Source organism: Saprolegnia parasitica (genome assembly GCF_000151545.1).
Source record: "Saprolegnia parasitica CBS 223.65 unplaced genomic scaffold supercont2.3, whole genome shotgun sequence".
In the NCBI taxonomy this organism is placed as follows: Eukaryota; Oomycota; class Saprolegniomycetes; order Saprolegniales; family Saprolegniaceae; genus Saprolegnia; species Saprolegnia parasitica.
Window position 1 is genome coordinate 1225179 of NW_012156397.1, and position 16765 is coordinate 1241943.

A 16765-nucleotide genomic window follows, 5' to 3' on the forward strand; every position below is an offset into this window, starting at 1 on the left:
GTCGTTTGACGCCGCCTCAGTCGCTGGCGTCTCTCGAGGACCTCAACAAACTGCGTAGCTTTGCCGCCGATCGCGACGCCTGGAAGGAATCCACGGAGCTTGTCATCATGGGCCTCACCCGCGGCCACAAACGCCGCCGCGCGACTACAGAGGAACACGATGCGCCCCCGCGCCGCCGCCTGCGCAGCCACGGCCCGGCGAGCGAATGAAGAAGAAGGAGATTGCTAGTCTCTACGCATGCGAACTCTTTGTAACAACGAAGATAACGCGAAACACGTTCATATATATCATTATTGTTGCCATCGTAACTTGAAGGTCTGGGCTCGTCTGGTGTCAGGATGGGAGGCCAACGACTAGATGGTGTATACAACGTCTACTACTAAAACCACTGTTAAGCACTCAGCGGACAAGCCATTATCAAGGGTATATAATAAATGCATTTATTATATACCCTTGCCATTACACGCAGGATCCTTTTAGGACCCAGCGCGGTGAACCAACTTGATACACTGATACAAACGTTCTACTGGCTGTTCAATGATCAAAAGATCGCAAATCCGAAACGGCGTGGTGGCATGGTCGCGCTCAGCGTCCGCGCGGTTCTGGTGCTTGTGTGCGCCATCAACTTTCTCAACTTTGTCGACCGAGGGCTCATTCCGGGCGCGCCGATTGAGTTTCAAGGGTTTGTCCAAGCGACGACGCAGGCCGGTGCCAGCGTCAGCGTCTACGTCGGCGTGCTCCAAACCTCGTTCATCGCGTCCTTCTCGGTCTTTGTGTGTGTCTTTGGCCACCTCGCCACCACCCACGCGCCGTTTACGCTCACAGCAGTCGGCCTCTCGATCTGGATCGTCGCGCTCGCTTGCTGCGGTCTGGCCAAGACGCTCGATAGCTTTCCGCTTCTCTTGGCTGGTCGGCTCGTTTCGGGCATTGGCGAGGCGTCGTTTCAAGCGACCGCGCCGAGCTTCATCGACGCCTTTGCGATCCCGAGCCAGCGCACGCGGTGGCTGGGCCTCTTCTACGCCGCCGCGCCCATCGGCGAGGCCGTCGGCTTTTCGTTTGGCTCGATTGTTGCGGCCAGCGTGGGCTGGGATGCTGGTTTTTACACGATTGCCTTGCTCGCCGTGCCGCTCGCCGTCGCATGCTACGCGTGCATTCCGCCAGCGCTCAACTGTCCGCTTGGCGAGGCGCCACAGGACACGTCGCCACTTTTGATAAAGACAGAGCGCGCACCGACCACCTTTCTGCAGCGTACTTTGCGCATCCTACAGAGTCCGTTGTTTCTCACATCGTCCTTGGGCAGCGCCGCCCTCTCGTTTACGCTGGACGGCCTCGCAACGTTTGCACCGGTCTTGTACATTGGCATGGGTGTCCTTGACGCGACGTATGCGGCCTCCGCCGTCGGCGCCATCGTCGTTGGCGCCGGCCTCCTCGGGCCTCTCATCGGCGGGCATCTCTTGGACATGTCCTGTCGCGGCCATGAGCTTGACGACCGGGTCCGGCAGCGCGTCGCAGCATGGCAGCTACTCCTCGTTGCAGTCACCAGCACCGGACTTCTCTTCCTCTCACTCGCCTGCATCGGACACAACCGGACACTGGTCTTGGCTTTTCTGTTTCTCGGCCTTGTGCTTGCGTTCTCGGCGTCGGCGCCGTCGACCGTGCTCATCTTGCTCAGCGTGTCGTATGCGCAGCGCGGGTACGCCATGGGCCTCAACACGCTGCTCACGCACGTCCTCGGCGATGTCCCTGCCGGCGTTGTGCTTGGTGCGTTGAAAGACGTCTGGGCGCCGCACTGTGGCAGCGTTCTCGACGCGCATGGCGCCGACGTGCTCAACCCCAATTGCCATTTCGACTTTGCTGGCCTGCGGGCTACGCTGGGATTTGCGTACTGCTGGCTCGGCTGGGCCATTATCGCTTGGGCGATCGCTTACTGGTTTGCCGCCAAGCGAGGCGCGTCGTTTCGTGTATAGGAGAGAACAATACGTATTGCACCATACAAATGAAATAGGATCGTGTTGCCGTCCAAGAGGTATGCAAGGACTTGTCGGAGCCCTAGGTCGTCGAGGAGCTGCCGCAGCCGCCGCCGCCACCGCTGCTTGTACCGCAGCCGCCACCACCGCTGCTCGCACCGCAGCCACCGCCGCCACTGGATCCGCAGCCACCGCCGCCAGTTGCACAGCCGCCACCAGACGCGCAACCCCCGCCGGTAGCGCAGCCGCCGCCAGAGGCACCACAGCCACCAGAGGCACCACAGCCACCAGAGGCACCACAGCCACCAGAGGCACCACAGCCACCACTGGCGCCGCAGCCAGAGTCGCCGGGAAAAACAGAGTCGGACGAGCCGCAGCCGCCCGTGGCGCCAAACCCGCCGCAGCCGCCGACAAAGACGTACGGCATGTAGTAGTATGGCAGGCGGCCTTCGTACATGAGCAGCGTAATGCGCGCGTACGGGTGGCGGACGCGGCCGTCCATGACGGGTGTTCCGATGACCGTCACGTACACGGGCACCTCGTCGACGACCCCCTCGGGCTTGATAACGTCGTGGATCGCGGTGGCGTACGGGAGCGCGTCGATCGGATAGGCTTCGTTGACGCCCACATAGCGGTTGGCCGTCGACGGGAGGCGGCTGTGCTTGGCCCACGTCTTTTGGCGCAGCGTCGGAAACACCGGGTATGCCGACATGCCCTTGCTCCACGCAGTGTAGCTCGGCGGGAACGACGAGTATGGCTCGCGGTATGTCTTCGACCAGAGCAGAAAGGTCTTGGCGTAGCCCGTGGCGAGGTCCCCGCCGCCGATCGTGTCGTCGTGGTCAATGAGGCGCTGGCAAAAGCGATACGTGAACGCAACGTAGTCCTTGTGGTGCGTCTGGTGCGTGTGCCAGACGAGGTCAATGTCGGACGTGGGCACGAGCACATCGCTGGACTCCTTGAGGACCATGAGGTGCATAAATTTTTCGTACCGCGCAATCGACGCACGGAGCACGTCGGGGTGCGTCCAGTACTCGTAGTGCACGACGATCTTGGCGACAAAATCGAGCTGTCGAAACATGCCTTGGACCAAGTCCATGGCAAAGACACCGAGGCTGCGTGCCTGCCGGGTCGCTTGGATCGCAGCGCGAATGTCTTTACGCACACGCAGGATCGCCGGTCGCGTCCCTTGCGACGCGACCTCGACAATCGCACTCTTGACGTCCTCAATGTACGTCTTCCACGTGCCGTCGGAGGGCGTCGATGGCATCGCGACGTCGAGCGCCGGGTTCATCGCCGGTCCCGGCACGGGAAAAAACGGGTGCGCGGCCACGAACGCCGCGATCGAATACGTTTCGTACAAAACACTGCATTGGCAAAATGGACACACGATTGCGTCACCAAGAATGTGCATCCGGTACGCGAGCGGAAGGGGCAGCGGCTGCCGGCAATGCGTGTGCGGACACGCTCGGACAATGTCGGCCAGCGCCTGCCCGTCGACGCGACCGCGCTGGTACTTGAGCGGGTGCAGCACGTGCACCGTGTGCGCAAAATTATGCGCGCCCTCGACATAGTCTCTCTCGAGGTCCAAAAAGAAGGCGTAGAGGTCCTCAATGCACGTCATCGAAGACGCGATCTCGTACATGCCGCGCATCTCTGCCAAGTGCAACAAAACGGCGTCGATCGTGATTTTGGTGCGTGGCACGGTAGTTGGTGCCACGGTCTCGTTGAGCGCGCGGGCAACACCAACAAAGGCGCTGTAGGCGTCGTTGGTTGTCGGCGGCCACGGTTGGCCGAGCGCGATGGCGTCCAGCCGTGTGAGGAGCGCATCTCGGAGCGAGCCGCTCGCCGCGTTGCACGAAAGCTTGACCTTGTCGTGCACAAGGATCTCGAACGGATACGCGCGCGTCGGGTCCACGCACTCGATAAGCCGCACGGAGCAGTGGGCAACGTCGCACGTCAAGAGCGGCTTCTTGTCGCCAAGGACTTCAAACGTTTGGCGCGTGAGGACGAGTTGGCGCATGTGCCAGGTGGTCATCATGAGGACTTTTTCCTTGACGTCGACGTCGAGCACGAACGAATCGATGGCTTGCGTTGGCATCGTGGCGTCGTTGTAGCCCATCCTCTCTTGACGCGCAATGTTCAAAAATGACGATCGCAAAGCTTCCCAAACGAAGTTCGAAGATCCAACATGTGGTGTCTGATTGGGTATCTTTTTGATTTCATTTTGGTGGATTTTGAAATTGCGAGAGGATGGATAGATTGAATCCCTTGGTCGCGTCTTTCCAATACCGTTCTTATAGTGCACGTGCAATACGATTCGAGTCGCTGTACTATAGTTTAGGACTTTTAGATCTTGAGCGAGTCTCCGTGCGACTAGCCCATGGAGCCGCAGCGCAAGCTTGCATCGGCCTTGGTTCTTGCTGCACGGTACCACTTGCACGCGACGACAAGCACAAACACGTAGCAGAGCACTGTCCATAGCAGCCAGCCATACGCAAAGGCCAGTGTGTAGCGAAGCCCTTCCTTGTCCATATGACACTCGGGGTCGAGCACGTCCTTGCCGTTCGCATCAATCTTGCTGCCGCAGTGCGGTGCCCACTTGTCCTTGAGCGCACCCAGCACGACACCCGCGGGCACGTCGCCAAAGAGATGGAGGAGGAACGTACTGAGGCCCATGGCAAACCCGCGCTGCGCTTGATCGACGCTCATGAGCAGCACGATCGTTGTGACGGTTTGCGTTCCAAACACACAGAGAAAGCCGCCAAACAAAAAAACAAAGAAGCCGACCTTGGCCTGCATGCAGGCCACCGACACGAAGAGGAGCGCGACGCCCGTCGAGATGAGGGCCGCCATTTGCGCCGCCGCGCGCTGCAGTCGGAAGAAGCGGTCGTGTGCGCGGCCCGCGCAGAGGCGGTCTTGCACGTAGCCACTGAGCGGCGACCCCATGAGACCCGCGAGCACGACGATGCCGCCAAACGCCGTCGACGCGATCGACTCGCCCATGAGCTCGTACCCAATGAGAATGGCGGGGGCGAAAGCAATCATGCCGTTCATGGTGAACGTAAACGCAGCCAGGCCGAGCGTCGCGCCAAGAAACACCGGGTTGCGCACAATTGTCCACGCTTCCTGGAGAAATGACGTCGCCACGGGCGGCGCTTTGGCCGTCGGCTGGACGTCGGCCAAGAGAACGGGGCTCGTTGGTGTCGATATCTGCATGTTGCTGCTGTCGTCATCGTTCTCGTTCGAGGCGTAGAGGGCCAGCGGCTTGTCGAAGAAAGCGGGGATCCACGCGTAGCATGCGTACACGACGGGCACCATGAGCACCGCCGTGAGGTAGAACCCATAGTCCCAGCCGACCGTGCGCGCCGTCACCGACCCGTATGAAAACCCGAGCGCCTGCCCAATCGAGAACGTCGCGTAGTAGCACCCGAGCCAGAGCGTCCGCTTCGCCGGCGGCGCAAACTCATCGATGAACGGCGGCGCCGTCGCGTGGAACGATGCCTCACCAATGCCTGAAATGAGCCGGCCAAACAGCAGCAAATAAAAGCTGTCGAGCGGCTTGGCGAGCCCGCACATGACGATCGAGAGGATCCACACAAAGAGCGAGATGGCCATGAGCTGGAACGGCTTGCGCGTCATCGAGAGGTAGCCAAAGACGCAGATGAAGATCGAGTACGACCCAATGAAGATGGACTGGAGGAGGCCAATGTAGATGCTGACACTGTCGGACGAGACATTGTGCGTGCGCTGGATGAAGCCTTGGAACTCGATGGGCGCGCCGGGGATGATGCCGCGGTCGATGCAGTTGAGGAGGTTGACGAAGCACAGCATGCCAAAGATGGCCGACGCGCCAAGCTGGATGGCCATGGCAATGCAAGAGTACAAGTGGCGGCCAAATTGCTTTTTCGCATGCGCTGCACACGCAAGATGGCATGCACCCGACCATATGGCGGCCTGCATGACCAGCATCGCGCGCACTGCGTGCTGTCCGCAGAAAGCGCCCAGTCCCCAATGAGCCTTCGCAAGCCTTCCACGCGCTCTCGCCGCTGTATACGAGGTGGGTTTCTAGGTGCATGGATGAATAAATACGGCGTAGCGCGCAGGTTCGGCTTGAGGTCCGCTGGGCCATCTCGCATCCACGTGCCTCGCCGATCGAACGTTCGACCCACGCAAATGACCCACGCCTTCTCAGTTTCTCGGTGCAGTACAGTTTTGCTGCATAGGGCTGATGATGGCGCCAATCGGACAGCTTCCCATGTCAACCCGCCAAAGAATGGTCAACCCCGTGCTCGGGCAATGCATGCAGGGTCGATTCAAAAGCATATCGTGTCGACGTGGCGGTCGGGCTCATCTTGTCATGTGATAATACACTGGTTGAATACAATGGCCCTCTTCAAATGCACACAATCTGTACCGTTTCCAGGACTCTTTTGATGGCCCTGTGCGACGTTGTCTTATCTCCTCTAGAGTGGCCAGGAACGTTCGGATACCGCGGTATAGGGCTGCGATGGGACTTACTGTAGCATAGAAGCACCACTATTAGTACATGAAATATATGTCGTAGTACGATACCGGTATGCTAACACAAGTGTCATGGGACTGATGCTTGGAGGGGGTAAAGCGCTCGAAGTGCGATGCTGTGAGTGATGCCACCCCATGAGGCTGGTAGCATAACTGTTAAAACGAATAAGATCGGCAATATATTCGTTTATAGAGGCTGTGAAAGGGTATGATCTTTTGCCACACGTTATTGTACGAAACGTGGTGGAGGGAGCCAGCCACACCGTTGGCCATCAGTGTTAGACAGCGCATCTGCGTGCGTGGCATCTCGTACAAATGTATCCATTTTGGCCATCTTGTGTGTGCTCGTATAAGGTTGGAGATGGAAGAAAGCAGTCGACTTTCATCCGTGGACATGGGTCCTCGTGCTGACCTCTAGCTTACGCATCCATCGCTCGCCACTATTCGCAGAGTTACGATGGTTAAGTCCAAATTGCTCGCGGCGTTTCTAGATTGTATGGTATTTCCACGCCCAAAGCAAGTACTGGTTGGAATGAAACAACCCTGCGCCTCGCAGTCACGGCCCGGCGAGCTGATCTCTCTCTATGAATATGGAAATTCCATGCCAACGAAAAAATGCCAAGCCCGTGTTCATAGATATACACGACAACATTGTCCATTTCGTGAAATGCGCTATTGGTTAAGAAAATATGAGAATGTCGGCCCAAACGCCTCTTGATTGGGTCAACATCTACTCTTGCGCCACGACATTGACACTGGGCGACGCCTCGAGCGCCTTGGCCGCGTCGGCTTTGATGTGCCATTTACGCCCAATGACGTACGTGATGCCCCAGCAGAGCACGGTCCAGAGGAGCCAGCCATAGGCAAACGCGAGCGTGTAGCGCAGACCATCCTTGTCCAAGTGACAGTCGGGGTCGAGCACGTCCTTGCCGCTGGTATCCACCTTGCTGCCGCAGTGGGGCGCCCACATGTCCTTGAGCGCACCGAGGATGACGGCTGCGGGCACATCCCCAAAAAGGTGCTGGATGAACGTGCTGAGGCCCATGGCGTACCCGCGCTGCGCGTCCGAGACGCTCATCATGATGACGATTGTCGTGACGGTTTGCGTCGCAAACACAAAGAGAAACCCGAAAAGACGAGGCCGAGGAAGACAAACTTGGAGTTCATAAAGCCCAGCGACAGGAGCAAGAGCGCGACGCCGATTGCGATCGACACAAACATCTGAAATGCCGCGCGGTGGAGGCGAAAGTAGCGGTCGTCGTCGTGGCCGCGGACCACCTTGTCGAGGATGTAGCCACTCAACGGCGACCCAATGAGACCCGCGAGCACGACGATGCCGCCAAACGCCGTCGACGCGATCGACTCGCTGAGGAGGCCGTAGCCAATGAGAATCGCCGGTGCGAACGCGACCATGCCTTGGATCGTAAACGTGAACGCCGAGAGACCAAAGGCCGAGGCGAGAAAGGCCGGGTTCTTGGCGATTTCAAACGTCTCGCGCCAAAACGAGTGCGGCGCATGGGTCGATGTCGATGGTACAAACTCTTCTTGGAGGTCCGCCGACTTGCTCGCAGCGTCCTCGAGCTTCTTCTTTCCGAGCGGCTTATCGAGGTGGTCCGGGATCCACGCGTAGCATGCGTACACGACGGGCACCATGAGCACCGCCGTGAGGTAGAACCCATAGTCCCAACCGACCGTGCGCGCCGTCACCGACCCATACGAAAACCCGAGCGCCTGCCCGATCGAAAACGTCGCGTAGTAGCACCCGAGCCAGAGCGTCCGCTTCGCCGGCGGCGCAAACTCATCGATGAACGGCGGCGCCGTCGCGTGGAACGATGCCTCACCAATGCCCGAAATGAGCCGGCCGAACAGCAGCAAATAAAAGCTGTCGAGCGGCTTGGCGAGCCCGCACATGACGATCGAGAGGATCCACACAAAGAGCGAGATGGCCATGAGCTGGAACGGCTTGCGCGTCATCGAGAGGTAGCCAAAGACGCAGATGAAGATCGAGTACGACCCAATGAAGATGGACTGGAGGAGGCCAATGTAGATGCTGACACTGTCGGACGAGACATTGTGCGTGCGCTGGATGAAGCCTTGGAACTCGATGGGCGCGCCGGGGATGATGCCGCGGTCGATGCAGTTGAGGAGGTTGATGAAGCAGAACATGCCAAAGATGGCGCCGACGCGCAGTTGGACGGCCATGGCAGCACCCGACGTGAGCGACCGAAACCAAAGTGGCGGAAACCGTGCGTCAGCACTTGGTGCGCTGGCTCACTGCTGCTGCTGCTTGAACCATCCATGTGTACTTCTCAGATGGGCATCCATATCTCAACGATCAGACATTACGCCATCGCAGGTGGTGCACGGAACGATCTGGGAACGTGCCACAATCCTTGAAGTTGACGACACCGGTGCTGTCATCCGTGTCGAGGACATTGCAATTGCGCGCGGCGTTAAAGCCCACGCCATGCAAGAGCCCGGCCAGAATTCAATGTCGCGAGCAGGAAACGACGAGGCGCAACGCCACACGGACCATGATAACGCTGCCCCACGCCCGAGCCATCTGGACCGCCTCGTTTTTAGCGCCTTCTTGAAGACACGAAAACGTGATCAACGAAATGCACGCGCGTGGAATGCACAGTAGTAGTAGGAGTACGATGCCTTGATGTTACTCTTCTTGTGCTATGAGGTTTATGTAATGTACAGGTAGTACGACTACGCAGCCATGTCTTTTTCGGCGGCGAGCGGCGTCGACTGCAGTCGGTAATGGCCCTTGGCGTCGCGATGGCGCTTGCACGCATAGAAGGTGGCGGCGCCCCAGAGCAAGACGCACCAAAGCAGCCAGCCGTAGGCAAACGAGAGCGTGTTACGAAGACCATCCTTGTCCAAGTGGCACAACGGGTCGAGTACGTCCTTGCCGTTCGCGTCAATCTTGCTGCCGCAGCGCGGCGCCCACTTGTCCTTGAGCGCGCCGAGGATGACGGCGGCAGGCACATCCCCAAAGAGATGGAGGAGGAGCGTGTTTAGGCCCATCGAGTACCCACGCTGGGAGCGCGTGACGCTCATGAGGATCGCAATCGTCGTCGCGGTTTGGGTCGAGAAGACGAGGAGGAGACCCACAAAGAGGAAGACAAAGAAGACGATTTTGGAGCCCATGAAGGCCAGCGAGAGAAAGAGAAAGAGGACGCCGGACGTCATCAAGCCAAACATGAGCTTGGACGCTTGCTTGAGGCGGTACGTTTTTTCGTGTTCGTGGCCACGGCACATGCGATCCAAGATGAGGCCGCCGGTAGGCGCGCCAATCAAACCCGCAAGCACGACGAGGCCGCCAAACGCCGTTGACGCGATCGACTCGCTCAAGAGACCGTAGCCAATGAGGATGGCCGGCGCGAACGATACCATACCGCTGAGCGTAAAGTTGTACGCGGCGAGGCCCATCGCCGAGCACATGAAGACGGGGCTCTTGAGCAGCATCCACGTTTCGCGCAAAAACGTCGTGTTCTCGGGGCGGTGCGCCACATCATCGTCGTCGTCGTCGTCGTACTGGGTCGTCGAGGCCGATTCGACCGCGAGCGGTTGGTTCCAGTGGTCAGGGATCCAAGCGTAGCACGCGTACGCGAGTGGCACCATGAGCGCTGCCGTGATGTAGTAGCCAACGTCCCACCCGATCGTGCGCGCCGTCACCGAGCCGTACGAGAAGCCGAGCGCTTGGCCGACCGAGACGGCGGCGAAGAAGATACCCATCCAGAGCGTCCGCTTCGCCGGCGGCGCAAACTCATCAATGAACGGCGGCGCGGTCGCGTGGAACGACGACTCGCCAATGCCAGAGATAAGCCGGCCAAACAGCAGCAAATAAAAGCTATCGAGCGGCTTGGCGAGGCCGCCGAGGACGATCGAGAGCACCCAGATGAAGAGACCGATCGCTGCGAGCGTGAACGGCTTGCGCGTCATCGAGAGGTAGCCAAAGATGCAGATGAAGATCGAGTACGACGCGATAAAGATGGACTGGAGGAGGCCAATGTAGACGCTGACGTTGCTCGAGTCCACATTGTGCGTCGTTTGAACAAACGCTTGGAACTGGATCGGCGCGCCGGGAATGATACCGCGGTCGATGTAGTTGAGGAGGTTGATCGCGCAGAGGAGCGCAAAGACGTGCTTGACGCTGGTCAGCTCAAAGCCCATTGTGCGCCGCTCGTGTACTTTCAAAATGCAAACCAAGGCGCGGGTGGAAATGCGTCGTATAGTCGGTGGCATGCGGTGTTACGTCATGCTGTGGTCACCCGCGTGTCGATGGATGATCGCCGGACACGCAATAGGATACTGTCCTCTACCGATATGCGCTCGCAGTTTGGCCAAGATGCAAGGACCATGTCGTCGAGATGGCAACATGATGCTCGTACGGTCGGTGGGGCAGTGGTACCGGTACGTGGGTAGATGCTCGCTTTTCTGCGGCGGACTCTTCGCGGAAAACGCACGAGTAGCCTTGGACCGTTCTTGGTCGCCACGTGGCAACGACAGCCTCTTTTCATATAATTGTGCGGCACAGCAGCGCTTAGTGGGCTGTCGAGTCGTACACTGTTGGAGGTGGTCGAGCGATGGTCAAGTCGAATTGTTCTTATGACAGTAGTAGCAGCGAGGCGTCGAAACTACTGTGTCGAGCGCTTATGTGTAAAAGCTTCGTACCCAACGATGGCACTTGTCGCGGCATGCCGTCGCAGCTGTGCAATGTCCGTCGCGCACCATGGGATCACGCAAAGTTGGCCCTCCAACGCTGGCCGCTGGCACTATAGTCCACCCTCGTACTTGGGTGCTGCACGGAGACAGAAGAGAAGACTAGAAACTATTTAGGAAGACGTTTACAGAGACTACGACAGGGTGGCTGATTAGTCGCTCGCGGCGTGCACGGGCGTCTTTTGGAGCTCGAGGTCCGCAAGTCTCGCCTGCTGGACGCGCTTGCACGCGAAATAGTAGGACCCACCCCAGAGCAGCACGGCCCAGAGGAGCCAGCCGTACGCAAACGCGAGCGTGTTGCGAAGACCGTCCTTGTCCAAGTAGCAGTTGGGGTCGAGCACGTCCTTGCCCGTCTCGTCGATGCTGCTGCCGCAGTGCGGCGCCCACTTGTCCTTGAGCGCACCGAGCACAATCGCCGCGGGCACATCGCCAAAGAGATGAAGGAGGAGCGTGTTGAGGCCCATGGCGTAGCCGCGCTGGGAGCGCGTGACGCTCATGAGAACGACGATCGTCGTCGCGGTCTGCGTCGAGAAGACGAGGAGGAGGCCCAGGAAGAGGAAGAGGAGGAAGAGGATCTTGGAGTTCATGAAGATGAGCGAGCAAAAGAGGAGCGCGACGCCGATCGTCATCATGGCAAACATGTACAAGGCAGAGCGCTGCATGCGGAAGTTCTTGTCGTTCATGTTCGAGCGGCAGAGGAGATCGATGGCGTAGCCGCCGCAGGGCGACCCGATGAGACCCGCGAGCACAACAAGAGCACCAAACACCGTCGACGCGAGCGACTCGCTCAAAAGACCATAGCCAATGAGGATGGCCGGCGCGAACGAGACCATACCCGCGAGTGTAAACGTGTACGCGGCGAGGCCGAGCGTCGACGTGAGGAAGAGCGGCGACTTGAGGATCGTCCACGTTTCCGAGAGCACCGACTTGGGCTTCTCGTCGTGCTCGGGTTCTTCGATCGGAAGCACGTCGTTGGCGTCGGCAAAGCCGTCGTCGAGGTCCTTGGGCGCGTGGTTGGCGAGCGGCTGGTTGAGGTGGTCAGGAATGAACTTGTAGCAAGCGAACGCGAGCGGGACCATGATGGCGGCCGTGATGTAGTAACCAATGTCCCAGCCCGCGGTCGCGGCCATGACCGAGCCGTACGAGAAGCCGAGCGCTTGGCCGACCGAGACGGCGGCGTAAAAGATGCCGAGCCAGAGCGTGCGCTTTTCCTTGGGCGCAAACTCATCGATGAACGGCGGCGTCGTCGCCTGGAACGACGACTCGCCAATGCCGGAAATGAGGCGACCGACGAGGAGGACCCAGAACGACGCGAGCGGCTTGGCGAGGCCGCAGAGCACGATCGAGAGCACCCAAATGAAGAGACCGATGGCCGAGAGCGTGAACGGCTTGCGCGTCATCGAGAGGTAGCCAAAGATGCAGATGAAGATCGAGTACGACGCAATGAAGGACGACTGGAGGAGGCCAATGTAGACGCTGACACCGTCGGACGCGACATTGTGTGTGCGCTGGATGAACGCTTGGAACTCGATGGGCGCGCCGGGAATGATACCGCGGTCGAGGTAGTTGAGGAGGTTGATGACGCAGAGAAGCGTGAAGACGTGACCGACCTTGGTGAGCTGGAACCCCATCGCAGTTGGTGGCTGGTGTGCGACGCCGCGAAATGCAAAGTGACGCTTGTTATCGCGTTTGTATTATTCGCATAGAAAGTGCCTCATTGAAGTCAGCTCGAACCAGCACTTCCAGATGGCCTGAGTGCTACCCAGTCGCACCCATCTGTTTCCGAGACGCTGCGCTTCGGTGCTTTGGCGCCCATCGCGTTTTGGCTTCCAACTGCTGCCTCTTTACCCGAGTTGTCTAGATGACACGGGGCACTTGTCCTCGGCCTTTCTCGGCTCGAGGCGCCGTCAGACGTAGGTGATGCTGATGTCACGACGACGACGTAGCGTATTCGACCGATGATACCAATTGAAGCATCGGTGAACGCTATACAGTCCGCGGTTGGTGGACCGCGAAGCGTGCTGCAAGTTGAACGTGGCGTGGGAGAGCCTGTCCCTTGGCCGTTGCTCGCTTGCCCGATACAGAGACGCCAGCATTGCAGGTGGGACGTAGAGTAGCTCGGTCACGTCGTGTCTTTCGCAGAAGATCCGAGGAAGGCTCCGCGAACAGTCGACGATATCACTCGACAAGTATTTTTGTCCCTGGTTTTGTCCCATTACACTTGGTGTGCCCCGGTGCACAACCAATTGCTGCAAGACAACCATCGCCGTCGAAATGTGGTTGTACGATGTACTGTGGAGCCGACGGCCAGCTCGGTTTCGCTCCGGCTTTGGCTCCACTTTCTCGAGCCGATGAAGCTGTGGCTCCAGTCATTTATCATTGGCCAACCAACATAGCGCGCATACTACAGCCTTCAAATTAATCAATCTCGAATGTCGGACGACAGCGTCGATGTCGCAGAACCGTGCCCAGGAAGGACCAACTCGGGGAAGACCAAGGCGGCGACCACGGCTTCGTGAAATCTGGACTACATGATCGGTCCTGGCCCGGTATGTCGTCGTCAGCTTGCCAGACGATATCGTTTTGCCCTGCAACAAGAGCAACGAGCTCAACCAGCCTCTTTGGCGTCTCGGCGACCAACGACGTGACGTACTTAGTACCACAACAACGAGATCGATCGCCATGGCTGGTTCGACTCCGCCAGGTTACCAAGCCGTTCACCCATACAACGCCCGCCGAAGCCCGCCGACGTCGTGCCCCGCCAAGGACGCGCTTGCAGCTACCGACCCGCCACCTGGGTGTCGATGAAGACTTCTAGGAGGCGCCTGCTGCCGTAGCCGCCGCAGCCGAGTACGCCGACTTCGTCTACCAAGTAATGCTTCGCGCGGTCAAGTTCCGCGCCCATCTGCACTGGCTCGACAGGGCCGACCAAGCGTGCCTCTTCTGCCCCGAGCACGACGTACCGCCACTTCCTCGTAGACTGCGACTTCATCAAGGACGTGTGAAGCACGCTTCACGCCGTCACGGTCCCTTTGGGCGTGACCTTGCCGACAACGCTCTCCAGCTACCTCTACTCGACGCCCAAGACGGCGTCCAACATGCACCAAGCCGCGTTCCGCTACCTCTGGCCCGTGCTCCGCGCCTGCGTCTGGTTCAACGTCTGGCGAGTCCGGAACGATCGCGTCTTTCGCGCCGACCTACCGCTGTCATGTCCATGGACGATTGCCGTCAAAGCGGCAGGTGTCGCTCAACTGCACGTGCACTACAGCCTCGTACAAGAGCCCGAGCAGCCTGCACTTCGTCGGCTTCTCCGGCTCCTCGCCCAACACGAGTGGCCGCGACGTCACCTCGTCCCGCGGATCGCGCTCCTGCCTCCGCCTGCCTGAATCAAGTTCCTCTACCGAGTGTACAGAACGAAGAAAGTCCGACAATTTTATTTAGCATAGTTTATCTATTGTAATAGACGACCCACTTCAACAACAACAACAACGAGATCGATCGGTCGCTGCGCTGCCCCAGGTCGACAAGGATGAGAACGTCCTAATGTGGTGGCGCTCGCACAATGATGTGTACCCCGAGCTGTACAAGATTGCGATGAACTACCTCTTGAGCCCGGCCATGCTGGTGCCGAGCGAGCGAGCCAACTCTGTGGCAAAGCGGGTCGTCTTCGAAGGAAGAGACAGCCTCGGCGACAACATGTTCAAGGCGCAAATATGCGCACGACCGTGTCTACAGCGTGCAATGGCGCTGGCCTTCGCGCTCCCAGACGACTCTGACTACACGGCTTGAAAATGCGCGTGGTCCTCTTGGAAAGGATCGATTCCTCGCAAACCGTCCGGCGTGCGCCCTCGTGAGCCTCAGTGTCGCTTGCCAAAGAGGAGTCGCTGGTACTCCAGCGACTCCGACAGCGGTTACGTAAGCCGTGCGGCGAGGACGACCTCTGGCGGCGTCGATGCCAAGGCCTTGAACCGAGGCTGACGTGGACGCACGCAGCACAGTTTGCGAGGAATCGGTCTTGAAATTAAATCCGCTAGGCGATTCATTGAAAATCCGCTAGAATTTAATTGTCACCCTCTGCCAACGCCCACGAATTTATGCGGCGTAGCGCGACGTAGGCGAAGTCTCTACCGGTATATTTTTTCGAATTTGATTTCAACGTTTTATTGATCAATAAATCAGTCATGTATCGGCAGCATCAAAGAATGGGTTTTCAAAGCACGATAAGTATCTCAATCGACCTTCCTATTATAGTGTCGCTAAAATGACCATAAAAGAAGGCTTCGAGAGGCCAAAATGAGCGTAAAGAGCAGGAATATCGCAGGGGAATGGCTGCATGTGCAATGTATGTGTGTGCATTAGAAAAAAAGAAATAATTCGTAGTGTAGTTGTAGTTGTTGGTGTGTGGTAGTCGTTTCCGTAGGAGGTGTCAGATCCGAGCATAGCTCAGTTGGTAGAGCGTTTGACTGTAGTTGGGTATTCGTATACGAATTCGGAAATCAAATGGCCACCGGTTCGATTCCGGTTGCTCGGAAACTTTTTTCTATCACAACTTTTCCTTCTCCCAAACTCCCTTTCTTTGCCTTCCCCACCCCAAACAATTTTCCCCACCCGACCAAAACTCTCCATCGTTATCAAAGAAACCCTTTTCAATCGAAAAATTTATTCATCGGCTATGTTTCGTTGCTCGGAAGCCCATCTCTTCAAATTAAATTGCTCGTGCTTCAAGGCCGCCGCTTCATAAATTAAATCTTCCATCAACGACATGCACACGTCTAAAAAGCATCATTTTCGTTGTCATACATGTTCTTCATGATTGACATCGCATCACATGAAACGAAGAAGATGAGGCCTCAGAATGACGATTTGAGCAATAAAGTGGTCGGAAATGGGCTCGACGGTGTGATTGAAGTCACTCAATGGAATTAACGCAAAAGGTCCGAATAAAAAAATACAAAGCTCTGAGAGGGTCAGGAGAGGGCTCGAAAATATGATTCGAATCACGTCAAAGTAAAAAAATAATGAGCCAAAAATGGGTCTTTAAAATGACCATAAAAGAAGGCTTCGAGAGGCCAAAATGAGCGTAAAGAGCAGGAATATCGCAGGGGAATGGCTGCATGTGCAATGTATGTGTGTGCATTAAGAAAAAAAGAAATAATTCGTAGTGTAGTTGTAGTTGTTGGTGTGTGGTAGTCGTTTCCGTAGGAGGTGTCAGATCCGAGCATAGCTCAGTTGGTAGAGCGTTTGACTGTAGTTGGGTATTCGTATACGAATTCGGAAATCAAATGGCCACCGGTTCGATTCCGGTTGCTCGGAAACTTTTTTCTATCACAACTTTTCCTTCTCCCAAACTCCCTTTCTTTGCCTTCCCCACCCCAAACAATTTTCCCCACCCGACCAAAACTCTCCATCGTTATCAAAGAAACCCTTTTCAATCGAAAAATTTATTCATCGGCTATGTTTCGTTGCTCGGAAGCCCATCTCTTCAAATTAAATTGCTCGTGCTTCAAGGCCGCCGCTTCATAAATTAAATCTTCCATCAACGACAT

At 57.5% G+C, this 16765-nt stretch overlaps 7 protein-coding genes and 2 non-coding genes across 9 annotated transcripts in view; 4 read left to right on the forward strand and 5 right to left on the reverse strand.

The window, feature by feature from the left end:
• SPRG_19145 (hypothetical protein) overlaps positions 1-209 on the forward strand; it is a gene marked incomplete at both ends in the record, with an annotated part of 2361 nt that extends 2152 nt beyond the window's left edge. Inside the window, one exon of the mRNA XM_012339939.1 lies at positions 59-209. Coding sequence (XP_012195329.1) covers positions 59-209 — 151 coding nt within the window. The remainder of the gene's footprint in view (positions 1-58) is intronic.
• Positions 210-575: 366 nt separating this feature from the next.
• Positions 576-1967, forward strand: SPRG_01575 (hypothetical protein; the record flags this gene model as incomplete). Its single annotated transcript, XM_012339781.1, has 1 exon — positions 576-1967. The coding sequence occupies one exon, from the start codon at positions 576-578 to the stop codon at positions 1965-1967; it is 1392 nt and encodes a 463-aa protein (XP_012195171.1).
• An 82-nt stretch (positions 1968-2049) lies between these two features.
• SPRG_01576 (hypothetical protein) lies at positions 2050-4086 on the reverse strand (the record flags this gene model as incomplete). The annotated part of the gene is made up of 1 exon (XM_012339782.1): positions 2050-4086. The coding sequence occupies one exon, from the start codon at positions 4084-4086 to the stop codon at positions 2050-2052; it is 2037 nt and encodes a 678-aa protein (XP_012195172.1).
• A 199-nt stretch (positions 4087-4285) lies between these two features.
• Positions 4286-5834, reverse strand: SPRG_01577 (hypothetical protein; the record flags this gene model as incomplete). The annotated part of the gene is made up of 1 exon (XM_012339783.1): positions 4286-5834. The coding sequence occupies one exon, from the start codon at positions 5832-5834 to the stop codon at positions 4341-4343; it is 1494 nt and encodes a 497-aa protein (XP_012195173.1). The 3' UTR covers positions 4286-4340.
• A 1384-nt stretch (positions 5835-7218) lies between these two features.
• SPRG_01578 (hypothetical protein) lies at positions 7219-8713 on the reverse strand (the record flags this gene model as incomplete). The annotated part of the gene is made up of 2 exons (XM_012339784.1): positions 7606-8713; positions 7219-7561 (listed from the first exon to the last, which is right to left on the reverse strand). The coding sequence occupies exons 1-2, from the start codon at positions 8688-8690 to the stop codon at positions 7219-7221; spliced, it is 1428 nt and encodes a 475-aa protein (XP_012195174.1). The 5' UTR covers positions 8691-8713.
• A 414-nt stretch (positions 8714-9127) lies between these two features.
• Positions 9128-10670, reverse strand: SPRG_01579 (hypothetical protein; the record flags this gene model as incomplete). Its single annotated transcript, XM_012339785.1, has 1 exon — positions 9128-10670. One exon carries the CDS (start codon positions 10668-10670, stop codon positions 9204-9206), a length of 1467 nt encoding a protein of 488 aa, XP_012195175.1. The 3' UTR covers positions 9128-9203.
• A 644-nt stretch (positions 10671-11314) lies between these two features.
• SPRG_01580 (hypothetical protein) lies at positions 11315-12908 on the reverse strand. The gene has a single exon (XM_012339786.1). The coding sequence runs from the start codon at positions 12848-12850 to the stop codon at positions 11372-11374; it is 1479 nt and encodes a 492-aa protein (XP_012195176.1). The 5' UTR covers positions 12851-12908; the 3' UTR covers positions 11315-11371.
• Positions 12909-15651: 2743 nt separating this feature from the next.
• On the forward strand, positions 15652-15750 carry SPRG_30015. Its single transcript has one exon. It is a non-coding gene; the product is annotated as a tRNA-Tyr (tRNA).
• A 683-nt stretch (positions 15751-16433) lies between these two features.
• SPRG_30016 lies at positions 16434-16532 on the forward strand. The gene has a single exon. It is a non-coding gene; the product is annotated as a tRNA-Tyr (tRNA).
• Positions 16533-16765: the final 233 nt, after the last annotated feature.

What these genes read in the sequence shown, in the direction of transcription:
- SPRG_01580 (XM_012339786.1), bottom strand. Translation starts at nt 12,850, where the DNA reads ATGGGGTTCCAGCTCACCAAGGTCGGTCACGTCTTCACGCTTCTCTGC.